This window comes from Passer montanus, unplaced genomic scaffold (genome assembly GCF_014805655.1).
Source record: "Passer montanus isolate IOZ18808 unplaced genomic scaffold, ASM1480565v1 scaffold6, whole genome shotgun sequence".
NCBI classification, from domain to species: domain Eukaryota; kingdom Metazoa; phylum Chordata; class Aves; order Passeriformes; family Passeridae; genus Passer; species Passer montanus.
The window spans coordinates 14,026,138-14,045,914 of record NW_024371037.1 but is presented as its reverse complement, the minus strand read 5'-3'; the positions used below and the strand labels follow the sequence as shown (position 1 = coordinate 14,045,914).

Sequence of the window (19,777 nt, the reverse complement as noted above, 5' to 3'; positions counted from 1 at the left end):
CGGGCGGGCGGGAGGCGGCGGCGGCGGTGCCGGCGGTGCCCGGGCGCGGTGCGACATGTCCCACCAGACCGGCATCCAAGGTACCCGCTGGGCTCCCCGCGCCTCCGCTCGTCGGTGCCCGCTGCTCCTCATGACACCGGCCCCGTGTCCGCCGTGGCCCTGCTAGCCGGGCGGGAGGCGGGCGGAGCGCCTTTCTCCGCGGGTCGGGGCGCGGCGCGGGGCAGGCGGCCGCGGCGGGCGCTTAGCGGGCCGTTCCCGGCGGGATTTTTCCCACTAGTGCGCTCTTTGTTTGCTGCCGGAGGAGCCCGTCCTTTGCGCCGCGGGCTGGCCAAGGGCGAGCGAGCGGGGGAGCTGCTGCTGGGTTCGTCCCCGGCGGCCACGGCTCCTCGGGGTCGAGCCCACAGCTCCGCTGCCAGACAGGCGAAGCGTGCGGGGTTTATCGGCCCAGCGGAGCGCGCCTGTCCGCCCCGGAGAGGCAGGGAGCCGCCCGGGGAAAGTGTTCGCCGCAGAGCCCCGTGAATGGCAGGCACGGCCCGCCTGGGCTCAGGTAGCTTCCCAGCGCAGGTTTTCCTGCGGGGGCTGTCGCCTGCTCGGGGTCGCTGTACCGAGTTTGGGATGGGTTGGACAGCGCGGGAAGTGCTGGGGGTCGCTGCTGGGTCCCTTGGAGCGAGAGCCTGGGGAGGAGCAGGAGCCCTGGCGTAGGAGAATCCACTCTAAAGCCCATCACTGGAGGCCACAAAGGGGGAAAGTATGTGAGAACCTTTTTTCCCCGTGTTTCCAGGCCTTGGACGGTGCGAGGAGCAATTAGGAGACAGCGTATTGTTTCGCAGTATTAGCGGGCTCCCCTGAATCACAGAGTTGCTAAGCAGGGATTATATAGCAGGATTACAGAGGGGTCGGGTTTTACTGTCTGGATTTCTGCAATCTGCGTGTTTGGTGACTAGTACCATGTACTTTGCCTGCTCTCCGGTATTTATTGTTGAAGGTGACTTTTGTCCCAGCCGCGGCAGCCCTTAGCTGCTCTTCTATGCCCTTTTTTGTTCATTAGCTGTGTGTGGTTTGCACCCTTTTCCCTCTCTTGTTTTCCTTCCTTTGCATGCCAGTCTTTGGTCTTTTTTGCAGCTTCTTGTTTTAAGTTCTTCAACCGTTCTCAGGCTAGAGGTGCACCTGGAATGTTGTGGGGTTTTTTCCAGTCTGGGGAAACCTGTTAGTTAGTAAATCCTGTTCTCCTGGCGATGCTGGCAGGGAAGAGCAGAAGAGGATACTCTGTTGCTTATTGTAAGCAAAAGAGCGGCTAATCCTCTTCTGCGGCTGTGCTTCGTGTCTGAGAATCATTTGTCCTCTGAGGAGAGCTGTAGAGAGCTCGGCAGCTTTCCTTCGGGAACCTGCCTCAGCAGGCACTAATCGGGAGTCCTCTTTGCAGCAAAGCATCAGCCTCTGCCATTTGGAAGGGGAATAGCTCTACTTGTGCCATTGCTGGCTTCAGCTACAAACGGGCTACTGTCACTCATAAACAATTACAAGATTTGGCAGCATGGGTTGCTTTTTTCTGGAAACAGAAATGAAGTCATGGGCACAGTGATATGTACCAGGCAGTTGCTAAAAGGACGGGTCTTTTTAAACAGACCAGTGCAGATAAATACTGTAGGAAGTTACAGAATGCAGTAACTGGAGGGAAATAGAATTTAATGGGTTTACAGTCTTCTAAATAACTTTGAAATAATATTCCCTTCTATATAGTTGTGAAATAAGCCGAGATGTTGATTGTGTCCCTCTGCAATGCAGGACGTTTAAGAAGAAAATAATATCACTGTTGTGAATTTAAAAACCTTCACGATGAGCAAAACCCATAGATCACTTGATATGGAGCTGGTTTCACAGGTGCCTCAAAATATTTTTTCAGGAAACTGTCACAGTTCTGGAATTGGTGTAGAGACTGCTGTATTCTGTTCTTGTTTTCGTGTGTAGTGTTGTTGAAATGAGAGAATAAGGAACAAAAGGATAATTGACAAGAAGAGGATGAAGAATGTTCTGGGGGAACAAAAAGTCTAATAAATGGCACAATGTTTGGTTGCTCAATGGAATGGTGAAGACCAGCAGAGTGATTAGAAAAGCTGGCAGGAAATTACTACGAGGGTCTGCACTGGTTAATGGGAAGATGACTGGGATGAAACTGGGGTTGAACTGGTAACCCACTGCAGTTGTTTGTATAACATGTTCTTTTAACATGCCATCTTGGACTCTCAGGATGGGGCTGGCACCACTTGGATGAACATAAATGTAAAATGTTTTGAGTATGGGCAATAATGTTGCTGGATCCCATCTGTTCACTTGGCCTCAACCTGACTATAAATAATCCATTTTATTTGTTTCCTGGTTTGATGTTTGTTTTCCTGGTGCTATGCTCTGTCCTGTGGGATTACTTAAAGGACCAGCTTGCAATAAATGTTTTTCAGTAAATCCTTACAACCCTCTGTCTCTGGTATAATTAAACTGATTTGCACTCAGATTATTTAGCAGAGCAGTTGAGATAAGAACTTGACTCGGTCTTCATCCGAGTCAAGAGCAGTGTGCTTACCGAAGTGCTTACCGAAGTGAGTTTGTCATGGTGGTGGTATAGTGTCAATGTGATTTACAAACATGTAAAAGTATTTTAGTTACTTTGTAAATTCACTGCAAAGCTATTCTGCTACAGTAGGTTGGAGCTTGAACAATCAACCATAGAAGGAGACAAGACAACCATTGTCAACCATAGAAGGAGATAAGGCAGTATGAAAGTCGAGCAATGAGTGGCAGCTTTCACTGGTACTCTGCAGAGAGGTGCTCTCAGGAAAGACCATCACTTCAGCCAGACAAGCTTTAACATTTTCCTGGCAGGCGTAGTTTCTGTCTGAAAATTTGTACTAAGCCTGCAGACTTCGTGAAGCTGTTGTAATTTGAGATGCGTCATATTTTTATTGTGTTAACTCTGAAACATGAGATTGATGATATGATGTCACCTGTAATTTTCACAATGTTGAAGATCATTTGGTATGCTAGAAAGCAGGGCTCTTTTGTAATGTTGCCTTTCATCTTTGTGTGGCATGCTGGTGGTTGGAACAGTGTGCAGCACAGCAGCAGCATCGCTCCTGGGTTTGTTTTGCTGTCCAATTTTGTAGTAAAGGGCCAGTTGTACATTTTTTCCAGTGTTGTTCTTACCCTCATGAATATTCTTTGTCCTAGGGAAGTGAAATGTGTTAATTTGATTACTTTTATTTTCTCTCTTTTCCAGCTAGTGGAAGTGTTAAAGACATCTTTGTTGGAGCCAGAAATGGACAATACAGGCTTTTAAAAATAGTCATTGACAATGGTTAGTCAAATTTTATTCTTTTTTTTCTGGTTCTTTTAGATATTTCCCTATTTTTTTTTAATGACTTGTACAATTGTTAAAAAAACAGAACTCTGCCAAACTTAATGTTACTATGGCTTTTCATATACAAAAAGTATAATTTAAATTTTGGTGATCCTAAGCTTTTTTTACTACAATACTATGGTATTTTTGCATTTGAATTTTTCTCCCAAATGTAATTTCATATTTTACAAAGAACTGCTGTGTATTTTCTATGGAAAGTGTAAATAAGCTTATTCTTATCTCTTACTAAAGAAAGAATAGAGGAAATGAAAATTTCCACGCCTGTGTAGCATTTGGACACTGGTTACTTTCACGAGACAGAGAGCTAATCTTACACAACCAGTCACCTTAGATGTAGAACTGTAAATTTTATACTGATATATCCTGGTTAAAAAGGTAGATAAAAGTGCTGCATATAGAAAGTCCTGCTAAAGCAGATATTTAAGTAGTAATCTGGCTACATAGAAAATACCTTGAAAATTTAAATAAAATCACAGATTTAAAAAAGTTAAAACTGTTTCTTAAATCTCAACATATATGTATAAATAGAAAATTACATAGTTTTGATCAGAACTTGAGTCTGATATTTTAACTTCTTGGCAAGGGATATAGGCTGCAAACATTGAAAGACAGACTATATAATTGGTTTTATTTTCTTTAATAGAAATGTTGGTTCATTGTGTAAGATATTTCCTGGTTTAGTCCATCTTTTCATGCATGTCAGTTGTCCACTTTGAAGGCGTTTGTTTTAGACTTCATTCATTTACAAAACACTAAAAATCTGTCAGCTGGAGAAAGTTCCATGTACATACATACACAGACACACTTTCATTGGTAGGTAAATAACCTACTGTTACCTTCCTTGTGTTTGCTTTTCTTAGGAAGTCTTCCGATATTTTAAGATCGGTTTCTTTAAGGCAGTGGGAGTAGTAAGATTGCAGGCAGGACTTTGTGATAGTCTCAGTAGCACAAAGTAAATGCTGACAAACCACTGTTTAGGGGGTTTTGTTCCCCATTGAGCAAGGCAAAACAATATGCTTTTGTGTATATGCTACTTTATAGTATGAAGTGAAGCCTAGAAATAAGATGCAAATTTAATACTTTCCCTGTTTTTTCATTTCCTATTTTTTAATTTTTGTGTGTATGTATTCATGTGTATACACATATATATATATAGATATAAATGTATAGGTATATGCATTTCATCTCTACAAGGAACAGAATCCAGTCTTTGATAGTATTTTCTTCAGTTCAAAAAGAAACCTGTAAAACTCCCAGTATACTAGAAGAAGGGCAGTTGCCTTATCTGTCTTCAGGAGCTTTAAGGAACAGATAATAGCCAACAGATAAAATTCAAATCGTGTTTTGCTAATCTGAGTTAATAAGAGAAGAGATTTGCTGCTGGGCATGAAGTTCCTCTGGCTGTATCTTAAATCCAAGTGGGTATAAATCCACTTAGAGTTCAGACTTGGCAAGTACATTCTGAATACTCTTGGTTTAGGTGTACAACTTCAGGTAGTTCAGGTACTTTGTGTCTAATTCAAAGAAGGGCCAAACACCCTTGCCCTGAGCTGGTCATGTTCTGTGAGCTACTGTAGTGGAATGTTTTGCTTGAAGTTTTGCTGTAGAGGCATTTGTGGGCTGCTGTACTTTTGTATGATGTTTTGTAAGTTAAGCCCTAGACTCTCAAAAGGTGATCTGTACTACCTAGTAGCTACTACATACTAGCTACTATGATGGTCTTCAAACTGTTCCAGGACCCCATTTAAACTAGGTATTTCTATTCCACTTGTGGGGGCTAGTATTTCTTGGGAAGCTGATAAATGTTTTGTAAGACAGTATGCTAATATTTCCTTTGGAAACTGAGATGTGATGTATAAATAAGAGAAAAATCTTGTTGCAACAGCTGTTCACATAATTAAATACCATTGAAGTATTCTATACAGACTTAAACCAATTATACATAATAAAGAACTTCAGTATTTTAAAGAGACCATAGCTGTGAAGCTATTTTAGAAAGAGGTTTATCTACTTACATGACAAGTTGGTGATTAGTGCAAGCATATTCATTCCAAACTCTTTTCACTGTGTAACTGGGTTATTGACTCCTTACAATGAGTACAAACACAAATATGTTATACCAAGAGGATCACTAATTATCATTCTAAAATTTGAAAGTTTACTCTTGTTTATACCCAAGTATTCCAAATTAAAAAATAAACTAACTGTTGGAACACAGTTCTTATTTCCCCAAGAGCATCACTAATTATCATTCTAAAATTTGAAAGTTTACTCTTATTTATACCTAAGTATTCCAAATTAAAAAAAATTAACTTTTAGAACACAGTTCTTATTTCACTTATGTGTACGTTATGCTAGAGAAACTAACATCAGTTAGTTAGTTTCACATCAGTATCACTTCTGATCAAAGAACTTGATGACAACCAGCACATTACTTCTCAACTATCAGAATTTTGGTCAAAGTAAGTTAGAGTTTGAACATACGCAGCTTTTGTAGGAATTCACCCACTTTTACAATGACCGTTCTTGTCTTCCATTCTTCTGGGCATAATTATGAACAATTAAGTGTCCAATTAAGTTCTTATTGTAATTATTAATTTTGACAGACACTATTAACTGTATCGTTGCTAACCTGTAGCTTTGGTTATTGGTTTTAGAGCAGCTTGTTGTGGGATCCTCTAGACGGCCAGTTGGATCATGGGAAAAGGATTATGATTCCTTTGTCCTTCCCCTTCTTGAAGACAAGCAACCATGTTATGTATTATACAGATTAGATTCACAGAATGCTCAAGGATATGAATGGATCTTCATTGCGTGGTCACCTGATCACTCTCCTGTAAGTAACAGCTTCATGTTAATGGTTTTTCAACAGTACTATTTGATCTGAATCCGAGCGTATTATACAGATTAGATTCACAGAATGCTCAAGGATATGAATGGATCTTCATTGCATGGTCACCTGATCACTCTCCTGTAAGTAACAGTCATCAGAGCTGCATGTTAATGATTTTTCAACAGTACTATTTGATCTGAATCTGAGATATGAAGGAAAAAGGTTTGAGGAATGAAGCATTCCCCAACCTCCACATACTTTCCCAGAAGAAAACTAGGAAAATGTTTCTTTAAGATGATGAAAGTGCAAATCTGTAAGTCTATATGGAGTACAGCTGATCCAAGGTGTTTTTAGCCTGACTGGTGGACACAATACAGTTTTTTTGCACTGTTTGTCTTACTGTCAGGATTTCAGAAAATTAATTGAAAGATGGAGGAAAGAAATCTTAATGGGTGCTCATATAGAGAAGAATTATAATGTGAGCTCAAGCTGTTTATTCTGTTTGGCTTGCTGGCTGCCAAGATGGCACTTGTGGATATGTGGTGTGCCACAGGATACACTCCTTCTTAGTGATGTGAGAGCATGGGACAGGACTGAGGTCAGAATTAAGGATTTCTAGGAGAAACTAGGATACTGGTTCTGGGAATGTGGGATAAGGGAAGGCAGAAAGTAAAGCTGTTCCAGTATTCCTACTACTTTCACTAGCAGTTAGGAAATAATAAGACACCAAAAGTTGATGTGCATAGAGACAGTTATGTGGAAAAGGTGAAGTATTATGGAGAGAATAACATGGTGGTGAAATAAAGTGGGAAGGTGGGACTGCTGAGAGAGGAGTAAATGACTATGTTAGACAACAAGTTAATAGGGAGCAAACATCGTTTTTCCACTCTGTAATTGAACCATAACTATCTGGATTCACAATCAAATCAAAAGTAATAATGAGTCTGCTTTTTTGCTGTCTGTTGCATCCATTAGTACACAGACCAGGTGACAAAAGATTCAAACAATTGTGGGTTTTCCCATTTAAAATTAGTAACGATTATGTTGATTTTTTTTCCCATTTAAAAAAAAGCTCATACTCCAACTAAGGCTGCAATTCAGTTTTGAAGTTACTTTGATAATAATACATAGTATCATGACCTTGTTCGTTTAATAGTATGAGTAAGTATCATGATTCAGAGCTCTACAGTGCAGTTTCAACACTTGAAATACTTGTTCAAGAAAGATGTTTGTTGATGGACTTGGTGCACCAACATGCTGGATTCTCTGTGTACAGCAAAATTTTTTAAAAGAACCAAAAAGCTACTGTTTTATTATATGGTAGGTTCGTCAAAAAATGTTGTATGCAGCAACCAGAGCAACGCTTAAGAAAGAATTTGGAGGTGGCCATATTAAGGATGAAGTATTTGGAACTGTACAGGTATGTTTTTCTTTTCAAAGTCAGGACACTGACTTTAAATGCTGAATATAGTAGCTGATGTTATTGGTATGAATGTGGGTCACTTGTGGTCTTTCTGGATTAAGGAAAAAGAGTTAATAGCTATGTATTATTCCAGTGTTAAAAGTGAACAAGTTAATAGGCATAGTTGGTAATAGGTAAAGTAGAACAAGTTGATAGGTATAGTTAACATCATCAGGCTTAGAAATCTTGCTCCTATGATTATGAAAACTAAATAACCTAAGAATAATAGGCATATCTCTTAATCTCATTGCATGAGCATGAGTTCTCTAATAGAATGGAAGGACTTGGAGGTTTAGGGAAGAATAGAGGATATTGTAGTGGGGAAAAAAAGCTGTGAAAGAGAAATGGGCTGTTGTGGTGGACATGAGACTAATAATTCTGTTATATTTATCATTAACCTATCATGGAGGCTTCATTATTCTAACAAACATGTGGAGAGGCTGTATTCTAGGCAAGTAGATAACTGACTTGCTAAGAGGGTTTAGGTAGGGATCCTCTTATTTTTCTCTTGTCTGTTCAATCAACCAGTCTCTCACTGCCACTTGCACCAAACCATTAGCAGTCTAATATATATATTATGTGGAATTTGTGTCTAGCCTTACATGTCTGAGCTTTCATCTCAGTTTTAAGGAAGGGGCATTAGATTTGTCTTACTGTTATTTCAGAATGGGCCTGGAGCACATAGAAGATGACATTGATATAACTCACTTCTCCCAGGCTCATTATGTTACAGTTTATATATATCTAAGTTGCTGGTTCCAGTGTCTTTACAAACTTCTTAATTGTTGCTGGTCTTTATTGCTCATCTGTGTGAAAATCACAGTTTCTTCAAGGTGTTCAAGTTGCTGATCTCGCTTGGGATCTTGATCATCAGCATCAGTGGGTTACTTCGTCTTTATTTTGTTTGGTTTGGTTGCAACAAGCACTTATTGTGGTGGAACCCTATTATGGTCCCATCTGCTAATTCATATGTATTAACCTGGATACCTCTGGGCTTCTGAAACAAGACATAATAGAATATTGGAATATTGAAATAAAATTACCATAACTGTATGGAAGGCAACTACTTTTTGCAATGCTCCATAGAAAATCATTGAAGAAAAGTTTCTAAAATTCTAAAAAAACCCATATAAATATTGATATTGTGTTTTCAGGATGATGTTTCACTGAATGGATATAAAAAATACTTGATATCACAATCCTCCCCTGCACCTTTGACTGCAGAAGAAGAGGAACTCCGACAAATTAAGATTAACGAGGTACCTAAAATGTCTTCAAGCATGTGTGGGAAATGGTGCAGAGTTCCATATGTATTGTAGGGAAACGTCTTTCTAGGGTAAAAAAAGGCAGAACAGAAAATGGAAAGTTTCAGAAAGTGTGAGTGGATGAGCATATAAATGTACTTCTCAATGGGTTGAAACTGCAGGGTGATGGTGGCTGGAGTTGAAGTGGCATGAGTGATCTCTTTTTGAAAGGCCCGGTGTCCCAGTCAGAGGCCTGGCAACTGCAGAGCTTAATTGCTGCAACCTCAGCTTTTAGTATCACTGGATTTCCTTCTTTGTGAAGGGTGACCAGGCACTGGGACTGGGTGCCCAGGGAGGTTATGGGGTCTCCATCCTGGAGATATTCAAAAGATGTTTGGACAGACAGCTGAGCAGCTGGCTCTAGGTGGCCCTGGTTGAACAGTGTCTTGACCTGTGGAGATGCCTTCCAACTTCAGTCATTGTCCACATGTGATTGCCCCCATGCATTTCCCATGGTGGCAGAAATTGTAGAGAAAACACAGAATAGCAACTATTGCAGTGAGTGATTGCCAGGAGCATTTCAGCAGCCTTATTCCTAGAGGAAAGGTGCATAGTTTCCCGTACCAGTGCACTTTTCTTTAAGACAGAGAGGATGGGAAGAGGATTCCAATAAAAATAAAAGAGAAATCCAAAACAAATAGCTGATCACTTTAAAAGACTGATTCGCATATGCTACAAACACTTTTTAGAAAAATCTCTATCAAGTGCCTTTAACCAAAAAAACTGATGATTGCCAGCTATCTAGTGACTGAAAAGTTTCAGAGGATTCTTTTTATCACATTTTTCCTTCATTTGAACACTGTTTATATCAGATGTATATTAAAATAGATGATGTGCTTATTTGTTCTTTAGATTTGTATGTTAGAGCTGTAGTACATGTGTACTACATGTGTTTGAAGTATGATTTATTTCTGCAGCTGGATACCAGGCAGCCATTGTGTTCAATAACGCTGTGTATGTTTTGTTTTCACTTTACTGTGTTTTTGGTGCAACTTTGTTGTTTATTTACTTTTTTTTTCCCAGTGGTGTCTTTTGTTAGTTTTCATGTCTGATTTTAACAATTCAATGCAGAGATACATTCACCATCATTAAATACTGCATTTTACTTCATAAGCTTTAAAAAAAAAACAAAACTGTAATGAACATAAAACTTCTGTGGGATCAATGATCACTTCTAGTATTAGTGTATGTCCTACATCCAGTGTGTTTAGAAGATGATTCATGCAAATCAAGTCTTTATGTGTTCTGAAATTTCAGCAGCAATACATTTGCTTTTCAGGGACACATAAATTATATATTGCTGCCATTTTGGCTTTCTTTGAAACATCTCACAATACATTAACTTACGTCATTTTTCTCTTCATTGTTTCCACCACTACAAAGCCTGTAATTAGGCTTAGATAACTAAAAGCTTTCTGATTTTAAAAAGTTTTCCATATATATATTCTTTCATAATTACCCTAAGAAATATTTTACTGGCCCAGATCAAAGGATCACCTAGTCTGTTGTCAAGTCTTTGAGAGATCATCAGAAATCTAGGAAGGATGTAGGAGGAGGGCAAGAAGGCCATAATTACCTTAAATGCTCTTCTGTTAACTCAGCATCTGCAGATGACATCTGACTACATAATTCTTCTTAATGGGATTTTCATCCATCATCTAGTCTTGTCATTTCTATAAATCCACATAAAGGTTTTGTTGGCAACAGGTCCTATGGCAGCATATTCCATGGCTTAACAAAATACTATGAAAAGAGCCACTGACTGCTCTCTAGAATCTCTAGTTTATTCTGATACCCCTACAGATAGTATGGCAAAGGCAAACAGGAGGCATTCAGTCAATCCTTAGTTTCCCCCTCCCCTTAGATAAAGCCCTCAGTATCCCAGAATGCCAGCCATATCCTGGGCTGCATCAAAAGCAGTGTGGCCAGCAAAGAGAGATGATCCTCTTCTGTGCTCTGCTCTGGTGAGATCCCACCTGGAACACTGCATCCAGCTCTGGGGTACTCAGCACAGGAAAGACATGGACCTGTTAGAGTGGGTCCAGAAGGGGGCCACAAAAATAATCATAGGGCATGAACATATTCCCTGTGAGAAAAGACTGAGAGAGTTGGGGTTGTTCAGACTGGAGCAGAGAAGGCTCCAGGGAAATCTTAGTGTCCTTTCAGTACTTAAAGGGGGCTTGTAAAAAAATAAGGGGATAGATTTTTTAGCAGGGCCTGCTGCAATAGAACAAGGAAGAATGGTTTTAAACCAGGGTATGTTATATTAGCTGTGAGCAAGAATTTGCTTTATGGTGACTGTGATGAGGTACTGGAAGAGTTTGCTGAGAGAGGTGTAGATGCCCCATCCCTAGAAACATTCAAGGTCAGGTTGGATGGGGTTCTGAGCTATTTGAAGATGTTGCTGCTTTCTGGGTGGGGGGTTGGACTAGGTCACCTTTAGAGAACCCTTCCAACCACAACTGTGCCATGATTCTCTGTCCATGGACCTCTGTTGTATTCCTTATCAGTTATCTCTTCCAGGCTGGCAAGTCCTCATCTGGGTAGTTCTTCCTCCTAAACAAAGCACTCCATACTTCTGATCCTTTTGCTTTTCTCTGCAGTTTTTCCAGTTCTGCTATATAATTTATGAGATGGAGGGATGGGGAAGCCAGATCTGCATGTGGTATTCAAGATGCAGGCATGTTACTGATATCTACAGTGCGTAACAATGTGTTCTGTTCTCTACACTTTTTTCTAACAATTTGTAACATTTCATGTGTGGATGGGGAGTGTTCGGGTTTTTTATTTTTTGCCTTGGGGTTATTTTCAGATTTAGTCAGAATGACATGCAAGGTCTTGCTCCTGAATGGTAGTAGCCAGCTCAACCCAGTCACCATACAAGTAGAAAAAGGGGCTTTTTTTCCTCCTGCATACATTTACATTTATTCACAGGAAATTTCATCTGCCATTTTATCCAGTGCTCAGCAACCATTACTAACTAAATCTTAGCAGTGAGAATTTAAATATTCTTAAGGGCCTTAGGTGGTTCTGTTCATTTTCCTTTATCTGGAGTTACACTGGGTTACTCTCTTCCCTTGTCTATCTCCACAATTCACAGCTTGTATTTAAGATTGGAGTACTTATTTTCTACCTCTACTTTAATACAAATTATAGAGTATGGTATTTTATGGTTTATTATTTTCGTGATGCCTATTTTACATTTGTTAGTCAGGCTTTTATGCAGATATATATTTTGCAAAACATTTTTTTCTATAGCTTTGTTCATAAATTTATCAATCCTCATGAAAAGTAAGCTCTCCACCTCTTCTTTTTGTACTTTCTTGTTGCTGACAAGCTGTTCTTTAAAATGTGAAGTATAAGTAAGTGTTGCCACAAGTGTTGTTTTTTAAATTTTTTATCAGTTTGTTTCATATTTTATTAGCATCTCTTTTTAATAAAGCTGCACAACTTCTAGTTGATCTAGGGAGGAAAGGTCCACACTTTCCATTTGGTACACTTTTTTTTTAACTTTTGCAGCTTCATAAGTAATGTTAAAGGTAATTGTGAAACTTTAAAAGGAAGTAAATATATTAGAAAAACAGTACTTAGACAATAAACTAAGACTGAAGAAGGCTGGAGGCCAGAGCTCATTTTAAGAGCAACTGAATGAATACTAAGATAAACATAAATTCTTGAACATCAGCTTTAAAATAACTGTTCTCTCCAATAATTTGACACTACTATAAGTGGATTATGAATAATCGTCTAGCTTGTCCTGGATTTTTTTAGTTTTTTTTTTAAATTTGTGGTAGACCTTCTAGAAATAAAAAAAAAAAGATTTTGTTTGTTTTGTTTGCTTTGGTTTTGGTATAGGCTATTTGGGGGAGTATGTTGAAGCAGGAGGGAGAGTAGAAGCTTTACTTTTCCTGCTAGAAGATCAGTTTGTCTCATAATTGCTCTCTTCCTTGAAAAATTTTGACTCCCTAGAAATCATGTCTTTGTTTTGATCTAATTTTTTTTTAAGCTGTAACAAAGTTTATAAGAAATATTTTCAGTTCAAAAGTATAGCACAGCATATGAAAAGCAAGATTTTTTCCCTGGATTATTGTGTCTCTATACCAGATTTTGACTTAGACTTCTTCACTGTACTTGAACTAGTTTTCCCTCTCATGATTTTGTTGCTCTGCTAAGCAGAACAGAGCATGTTTCAGAGGTAAGAAATTTTGCAGGCTAGCAAACAAACATCACCTGTAAATTAAAAAAAATTAAACTCTTTTGTATATGGGGATGATTTCTTAGGGTGGTTTATTTTTGAAATAGCTACTGCTATCTCTATGTGTAATCATATGAAATGCATTGTCAGTCATTGTACGAAACCAAATAAATGCCTGCAGAGGTTTCTTCTAACATCTCAACTGACTTGTGTTCCAGGTACAGGCAGATGTTGGTGTAGATACCAAGCATCAAACACTGCAAGGAGTAGCATTCCCCATTGCTAAAGAAGCTATTCAGGCTCTGGAGAAACTGAAAAATAAGAAACTCAATTATGTGCAACTGGCAAGTATAAAATATTTTAACTGTTTTTTAATAATGAGTATAATATAGATTACCCACATATTAAACAATGTGTGTTGATGTAGTATGCTGACAAATTACTATTTTGAATTAGATTAATCCAAACTTTTTTCCATCCTGTCATGTTCTCTGGTTTGTTTTTTGTGTATTAACTATATTAATGTTTGCTTTGTTTACAGCAAATTGATATGAAGAATGAAACTATTATTTTGGCCAACACACTTGATACTGAACTTAAGGACTTGCCAAAAAGAGTTCCAAAGGATGCTGCACGTTACCACTTTTTCCTGTATAAGCACACACATGAAGGAGACTATTTGGAATCTATAAGTATGAGAAAATTTCTCAGTATGAAACTTCACTGGCTTATTTCAAATTCCTTAGGAATTCTGAGTCAGAGAGAAAGATGTGTCAGCATGATCACAAATTTCAGAGTCATTTGATTGTGAAACTGTGAACTTGTGAAGGAGATCTCTTATGGTTGTAAAGTAGTGAGCTATCCCTTTTGTTTATGAGCACCCATAAATGTGAAAACATTCAGATAGTGGCCATTCTCTTATCCCCTGTTTGAAATGAAACGCTTGCTGAAGCAAAAAAGCTCCAGAACAGCAGTATATTTTTTGCTTTCAGATTGCATAGCTGATTTCCATTGCCTCTTTGCTATAAATGGTTTTATGACACAGCTTTTGATAGAGTGTGTTTATGGTCTGATTTGTTTTGTTGTTTTCTTTTCTTGCAGTTTTCATCTACTCTATGCCAGGGTATACCTGTAGTATACGAGAACGAATGCTCTACTCTAGTTGCAAAAGTCCACTGTTAGAAATTGTAGAAACACAGTTGTGGATGCAGATAGTTAGAAAGGTAAGTGCAGGGGGTTCTCCATACCTGTCTTTCCTTCTTAATGGAAAACTGTAACTGTTGCCACCTTGTCTAAACAATGACAAGTGTAACTTAGTTTGTCCTGAACAGGAAATAATTGTTGATGGAGCTAAAAATACAAAGTTAAGTCATGGAAGTTTTATTCTGTTTCATAATTTCTACACTTTTATCTTGAACAAATATATCCTTATGCATCTAGAAAGTATTTTAGAGTACTTTGAAGGACTTTATAGAAATAATATGATTTCTTACTCAAAGTTGTGTCGTATTTTGGACCACAACATATTGCTGTTGTTAAACACTAAATTCCTTTAAGCTAAAGCTATGTATGGATTTTCAAAATAATTTCAAGCTGCAGTTCTGAAAATTAGAACTGCTATCTTAGGAGGCAAACTGCTATCTTGATGGGGCAAACAAGTATTTGCAAGTAAGCTGATTTTTTCACATTCATTTACTGCAATGCAAAAAGTTGCTTCTCACCTCCCAAGCAGAGACCATAGAAATGGTCCACTTGTTACCTATGGATATGTTTTTAACACTTTTGTGGAAGCTTAGTTTCTGTGGAAACTATGTTTACCTTAAAAATAGCAGAATTAATACTAACCATTTTTAGTAAGATGACACGAATTAACTAGATTTTTGCTATGCGTATTTGTATGTAATTATTTTTCTGAAATTGCCTTTCTGTAACAAAACTAAAGCACCATGTGACTCCTGAAAATTCCTGCAGATCGAAATTTCTGAAGCATGTACTTGTAACAGCAAAACTGGGGCTGGCAAGTCTGTCAAGTGTTACGGTTGGCAGGACATGAAGTGCTGAATGCTCAGCAGAGCAAGGCCATAGCATTTCTCTGAATTCCTGCAACTTAAATCAGTGGAGTTTGGCTTGAGAACACTATTTTCTTTCTGTTTGGTTTCATATATCTAGATTTTGAAAACTAAAACATTCCCTTCCATTTTGTTCATTATTTTAGCTTGCTAAACACGTGAGAACTTGCTGACTGGCAGTAGCCAGCTAATAATATAACCTTCTTTATACTCCTCCCCCTCATTGTCAAGAGATAACAGTATGCATGCACATTGCTTGTACAGTTAGTGTTTAAAACCTGTCATACTGAACAATTTTGATTCTTAAAATGTGTAAATACTTAAAATTAGTAAATAAGCACTAGTTTCACATGGAATGTGTTCTCCTAGTTAGTGTTAACAGGTACACTGTGCCAAAGCTTGGGACAAAAGGAAGTCCTTAGCATATGTACAGGTTAGTCGTGCTTACATTTCAGGGAAATAATTAAGTCACACTTAATAGAGGTAAGAGTATAGCGGAGTCTCAGAAAAACTCTCCAACATTTCTCAGGGCATTAGGCACAAGCTGGAGAACTTGTCATGCTTGACTTTGAACATTATTGTGCATATGGTTTTAATATAGTATTGAGTTTCAGCAAAGTTTCTAAATGTTTTTGACTTTGAGTTTGATGTTTTTCTGCCAGATTGAAATAGATAATGGTGATGAGTTAACTGCTGACTTTCTTTATGAAGAAGTACATCCAAAACAACATGCTTACAAACAGAGTTTTGCTAAACCAAAAGGTCCTGCAGGGAAGAGGGGAATACGAAGACTGATCAGAGGTCCAGCAGAGACTGAAACACCTAGTGATTAAAAACTGTTTGTATTTGTTAAAGTATTAGAGTAAAAAATGAAATTCTGGCTTTTGGTAATGAACTGAAATCATTCCATTCATAGATGCTAGTGATAAAATAAAGATCTTTGTACTCTTCTCTTTTCTGACCTCAACACTTTTTATATTGTTACATGATTATATTTGTTGACCATGTTTTATGACATATAGAAGAGATAATTATTTTGAAGCTAGAAGAGAAAAACTAAGCTAGTACCCCTTTATTTTAATTTAGAATCCATTATTTAATAGCTGTACATGTGATCATAAACTTTGTAGACATAAGACTATGAAGCCCATGTATCTGTAAGTCACAGCTGTATTCTTATGCATAGCCTATTAAACCTCTAAGACTTTCCATGTGAGAAGAGATGAAGGACTACATAGCATTGTCCCAATTAAAACCATTTTTTCTTGTAGCACTTATGGATAGTAGTAAAATAGAAGGTTGTCTTTGGATTTTGACAGGATGCATTGCTGGATTTTGTTGTTTTGTTTGGGTTTTTTTTCCTTGTAATGGAAAAAATAAATTAAAATCAATTATCCAATTAATATAAGCATTCAGGAATAGGCGGACATTTTCCAAGGCAAATACTTGGTAATCTCAAATTTGTAACTAATTTAATGAATTGTCTTTTAAAGAAATCTGACATAAAATACCATAGCTTTTCCAGACTTCTTTATCACTCATAAGTGTTACACATTAGGTACTGAATAACCAAGTAAAAGGAGATTAAAAGTCGATGAGTTAGTGTACTCAATAGATGATGGAGCTGCTTTCAGAGCAATATGTCTAAAGTATCTAATAAGTAATTAATTATCAGTGCAGTTGGATCTAAAAATGTGTAAGTTCAGTAAAAATTGAAGCAGTCTTGCTTCATAACAGTGAGTTATCCTTTAGGTCCTACTGTGTTTGCACTATCAACTGCAACTTTTACTTTCAAGGTATTCTAAAAATTACTTTTTCTAAATGTTTGAACTTCAGTTGTAATGTACATCTGTAATTTAAGTCCAACTAGGTCTTGAGTAACTGCTGGCAGCAAGCCCCTAGTTAGGATTTTGATGATTTTTTTCATCCCTTCTTCCTTTCTTCAAAATACTTAAATCAGCCAGAATGGTCTAAACTTGATTGAACTGTAAGTAATGTGTTTAACAGGAAGAGAAAAGTAGATTATTTTAATAAGTGCATTAAGGGGAAATTAGATGTGGAAATTAAGTATTGGATGACCTTAAATATTTAAAAGTGTGTGATGAAGCAGATACTTGTGAATAGATTATATTCCCAGTGAGGAGTTGCTTTTTAGTGTCTTTTATGTGACCTTTGTGGTTTTTGAGTTTTGTTGGTTTTGGTTTAAAGCTACGTGGGAATTGCCAGCTTTGGTTCATTGGATATTATTGTAGCTGCTGGATACACTCATTGTAGAGCTGAATGCGTGTTTACCTGGTGGAAGATGGATTTTAACCTAGATTTGTAGGGAATAATGTTTTGAAAGTAGTAGTTCCTGACAAAAAATTGTTTTATCTATTATTTTGTTTGGCTATACTAGCTTACTATTGACATCTGAGATTGCACTATATAATGTAAAGGTTGCAATAGTTGGTATTACGGTGGGTTTTTTATATGCAGCAGAAATTTTACACTTCAGCTTTTTTTTTCATTTAGTTTTACACACTACATCAGTCCAATTCAATAGCTCTTGATCCTCAGCTAATCTGCTTGCTCTTATGTTCTTTTCCTGCCTCTTGCCTTCTCTACTTTGTGTCAGGCAAGTGTCATTGTTTTTTAAATATGGTTATTGTGTGTGCAGCTCATTGTACACTGTAATTAAATGTATTTTCAGATTAACTCAAATATTTGCAACACACCTAATTCACTTTGGAATTTTTGTTTTAGTTTGGTTTTAAGGAGTGTAGCATTTAAAAATTACTGCTAGAGGGTTGTTGGAATTTAGTATTCCTGCCCTTGTGCCAGCCATAGCAAGAGTGCACATACCTCTACACTTTCTTGAGCCAGTAAAGAAGTTCAGCTTTTTAAGACTAAATGTTTTAAATAATGAACAGTTTGACCTGATATGATTGTGTGCATGTTGTGGGGGTTTTGTTGGATGTTTGTTTTGGTTTTGTTTTTTGGGTTTATTTATTTTTCTGTTGTTTTTTTGGTTTTGGTTGGGGTTTTTTTTGTGCAATCCTGCCCTAGGTAGATGAGGCATTTAGTATTCCTGCCCTTGTGCCAGCCATAGCAAGAGTGCACATACCTCTACACTTTCTTGAGCCAGTAAAGAAGTTCAGCTTTTTAAGACTAAATGTTTTAAATAATGAACAGTTTGACCTGATATGATTGTGTGCATGTTGTGGGGGTTTTGTTGGATGTTTGTTTTGGTTTTGTTTTTTGGGTTTATTTATTTTTCTGTTGTTTTTTTGGTTTTGGTTGGGGTTTTTTTTTGTGCAATCTTGCCCTAGGTAGATGAGGATAGGAGATGGAAAACTTAATCTGGAGGATGATGATAGCCGTTTAAGTGGTTATGCAAGAGCATTTATGATGAGCTGCTTTAGAGTTCAGCCCAAACCAGACATTGTAAATTTCCCTATGTGAAAATATTCTGTGATGTACACACCCAGCCCAGACAGGAATCAGTCACGTCCTGAACACGTCTCTCCCTCACCTTTTGCCAAAAAAGAGAATTGTATGAAGTCCTGCACTGCTGGCTGCTTCTCCAGGCCTCTTGTAGCTATTCTCTTAACAGCAATAAGAAGTATCTGTTCTTTTTGTACAATCTATCACGTTTACATCTACATAGTTGCCTCCACTTCTGTCATGAATGTTCAGAACCAGGGCAAAATGTGGGCATTAATCAAAGTTGCTCCATTAACTGTCTCTGGTCATTAAATAATTCAAAGTGTCCATTTAAATTGTTGTTGGCCTTCATAAAGCCCAAAAGCAATGCAGCTGCTTGCAGTTAACTCACAAGCTATTAAATAGTTAATTAACAGGACAGGTAATTATTTAATAAATGTTTATGTTGCAAGTTTGGGAAATCTCAATCTTTTAAAACACTCCAATCAATGGTTAAACTAATCAAGATAAAAATTGCTCTGTTGCTCAGACTGACATTGTAAATAAAAAAAATTGTTTATCAGTGTGTTTATGTATTCAATGAAAGCCACCTTCAGATGCTAAAATTAACTAAGTTTACCTTATCTATTTTGTAATTTACTTTATAAATAAAGATTGATGCTTTAGCTTGGTGTTGTCTGAATCATTTCATAGTCTCTTTAATGAAGATCTAGTTTCTAAGATCAGAATGTGTAATAGGCAGTTCCCATGGGACAAGAAACTGATGGCAGGGTGTAAGAAGGGAGGTGAGCAGAAACAGAATTCCTGGCTTTTGCGAAGAGAGAAAAATCACCATGTTAGAAACTTTCTCGTTGCTGTATGGGAGCAGCACTGAAGGCTCCATAGCAGAATCCAAGGGTGTTCTTGAGGTTTTTGTGTTTTCAGTATTATGCCCCTTTGAAAATTTCTTCTATCCTTTTAAAATGCTGAAGTAGTTGACTGGTGATTGAACAGTTCTATCTCTTACTTGCTCAGCATGAACTACTATACTATTCTACTGGATTTCTCTCAGCTCCAGTTCTATGAAAGCAGATCAT

At 37.8% G+C, this 19,777-nt stretch overlaps 1 protein-coding gene across 1 annotated transcript; it reads left to right on the top strand.

Moving 5' to 3' along the window:
- Positions 1-6: 6 nt before the first annotated feature.
- Positions 7-19,366, top strand: TWF1 (twinfilin actin binding protein 1). The gene is made up of 10 exons (XM_039726689.1): positions 7-80; positions 3,272-3,349; positions 6,070-6,248; positions 7,570-7,665; positions 8,862-8,966; positions 13,425-13,550; positions 13,748-13,898; positions 14,308-14,429; positions 15,938-18,323; positions 18,587-19,366. Exons 1-9 carry the CDS (start codon positions 56-58, stop codon positions 16,106-16,108), a joined length of 1,053 nt encoding a protein of 350 aa, XP_039582623.1. The 5' UTR covers positions 7-55; the 3' UTR covers positions 16,109-18,323; positions 18,587-19,366.
- Positions 19,367-19,777: the final 411 nt, after the last annotated feature.

Coding starts and splice junctions, on each gene's coding strand:
- TWF1 (XM_039726689.1), top strand. CDS start 56: ATGTCCCACCAGACCGGCATCCAAG. Junction 6,249..7,569: donor GGTCACCTGATCACTCTCCT/GTAAGTAACAGC, acceptor ATTATATGGTAG/GTTCGTCAAAAAATGTTGTA. Junction 13,899..14,307: donor AGACTATTTGGAATCTATAA/GTATGAGAAAAT, acceptor CTTTTCTTGCAG/TTTTCATCTACTCTATGCCA.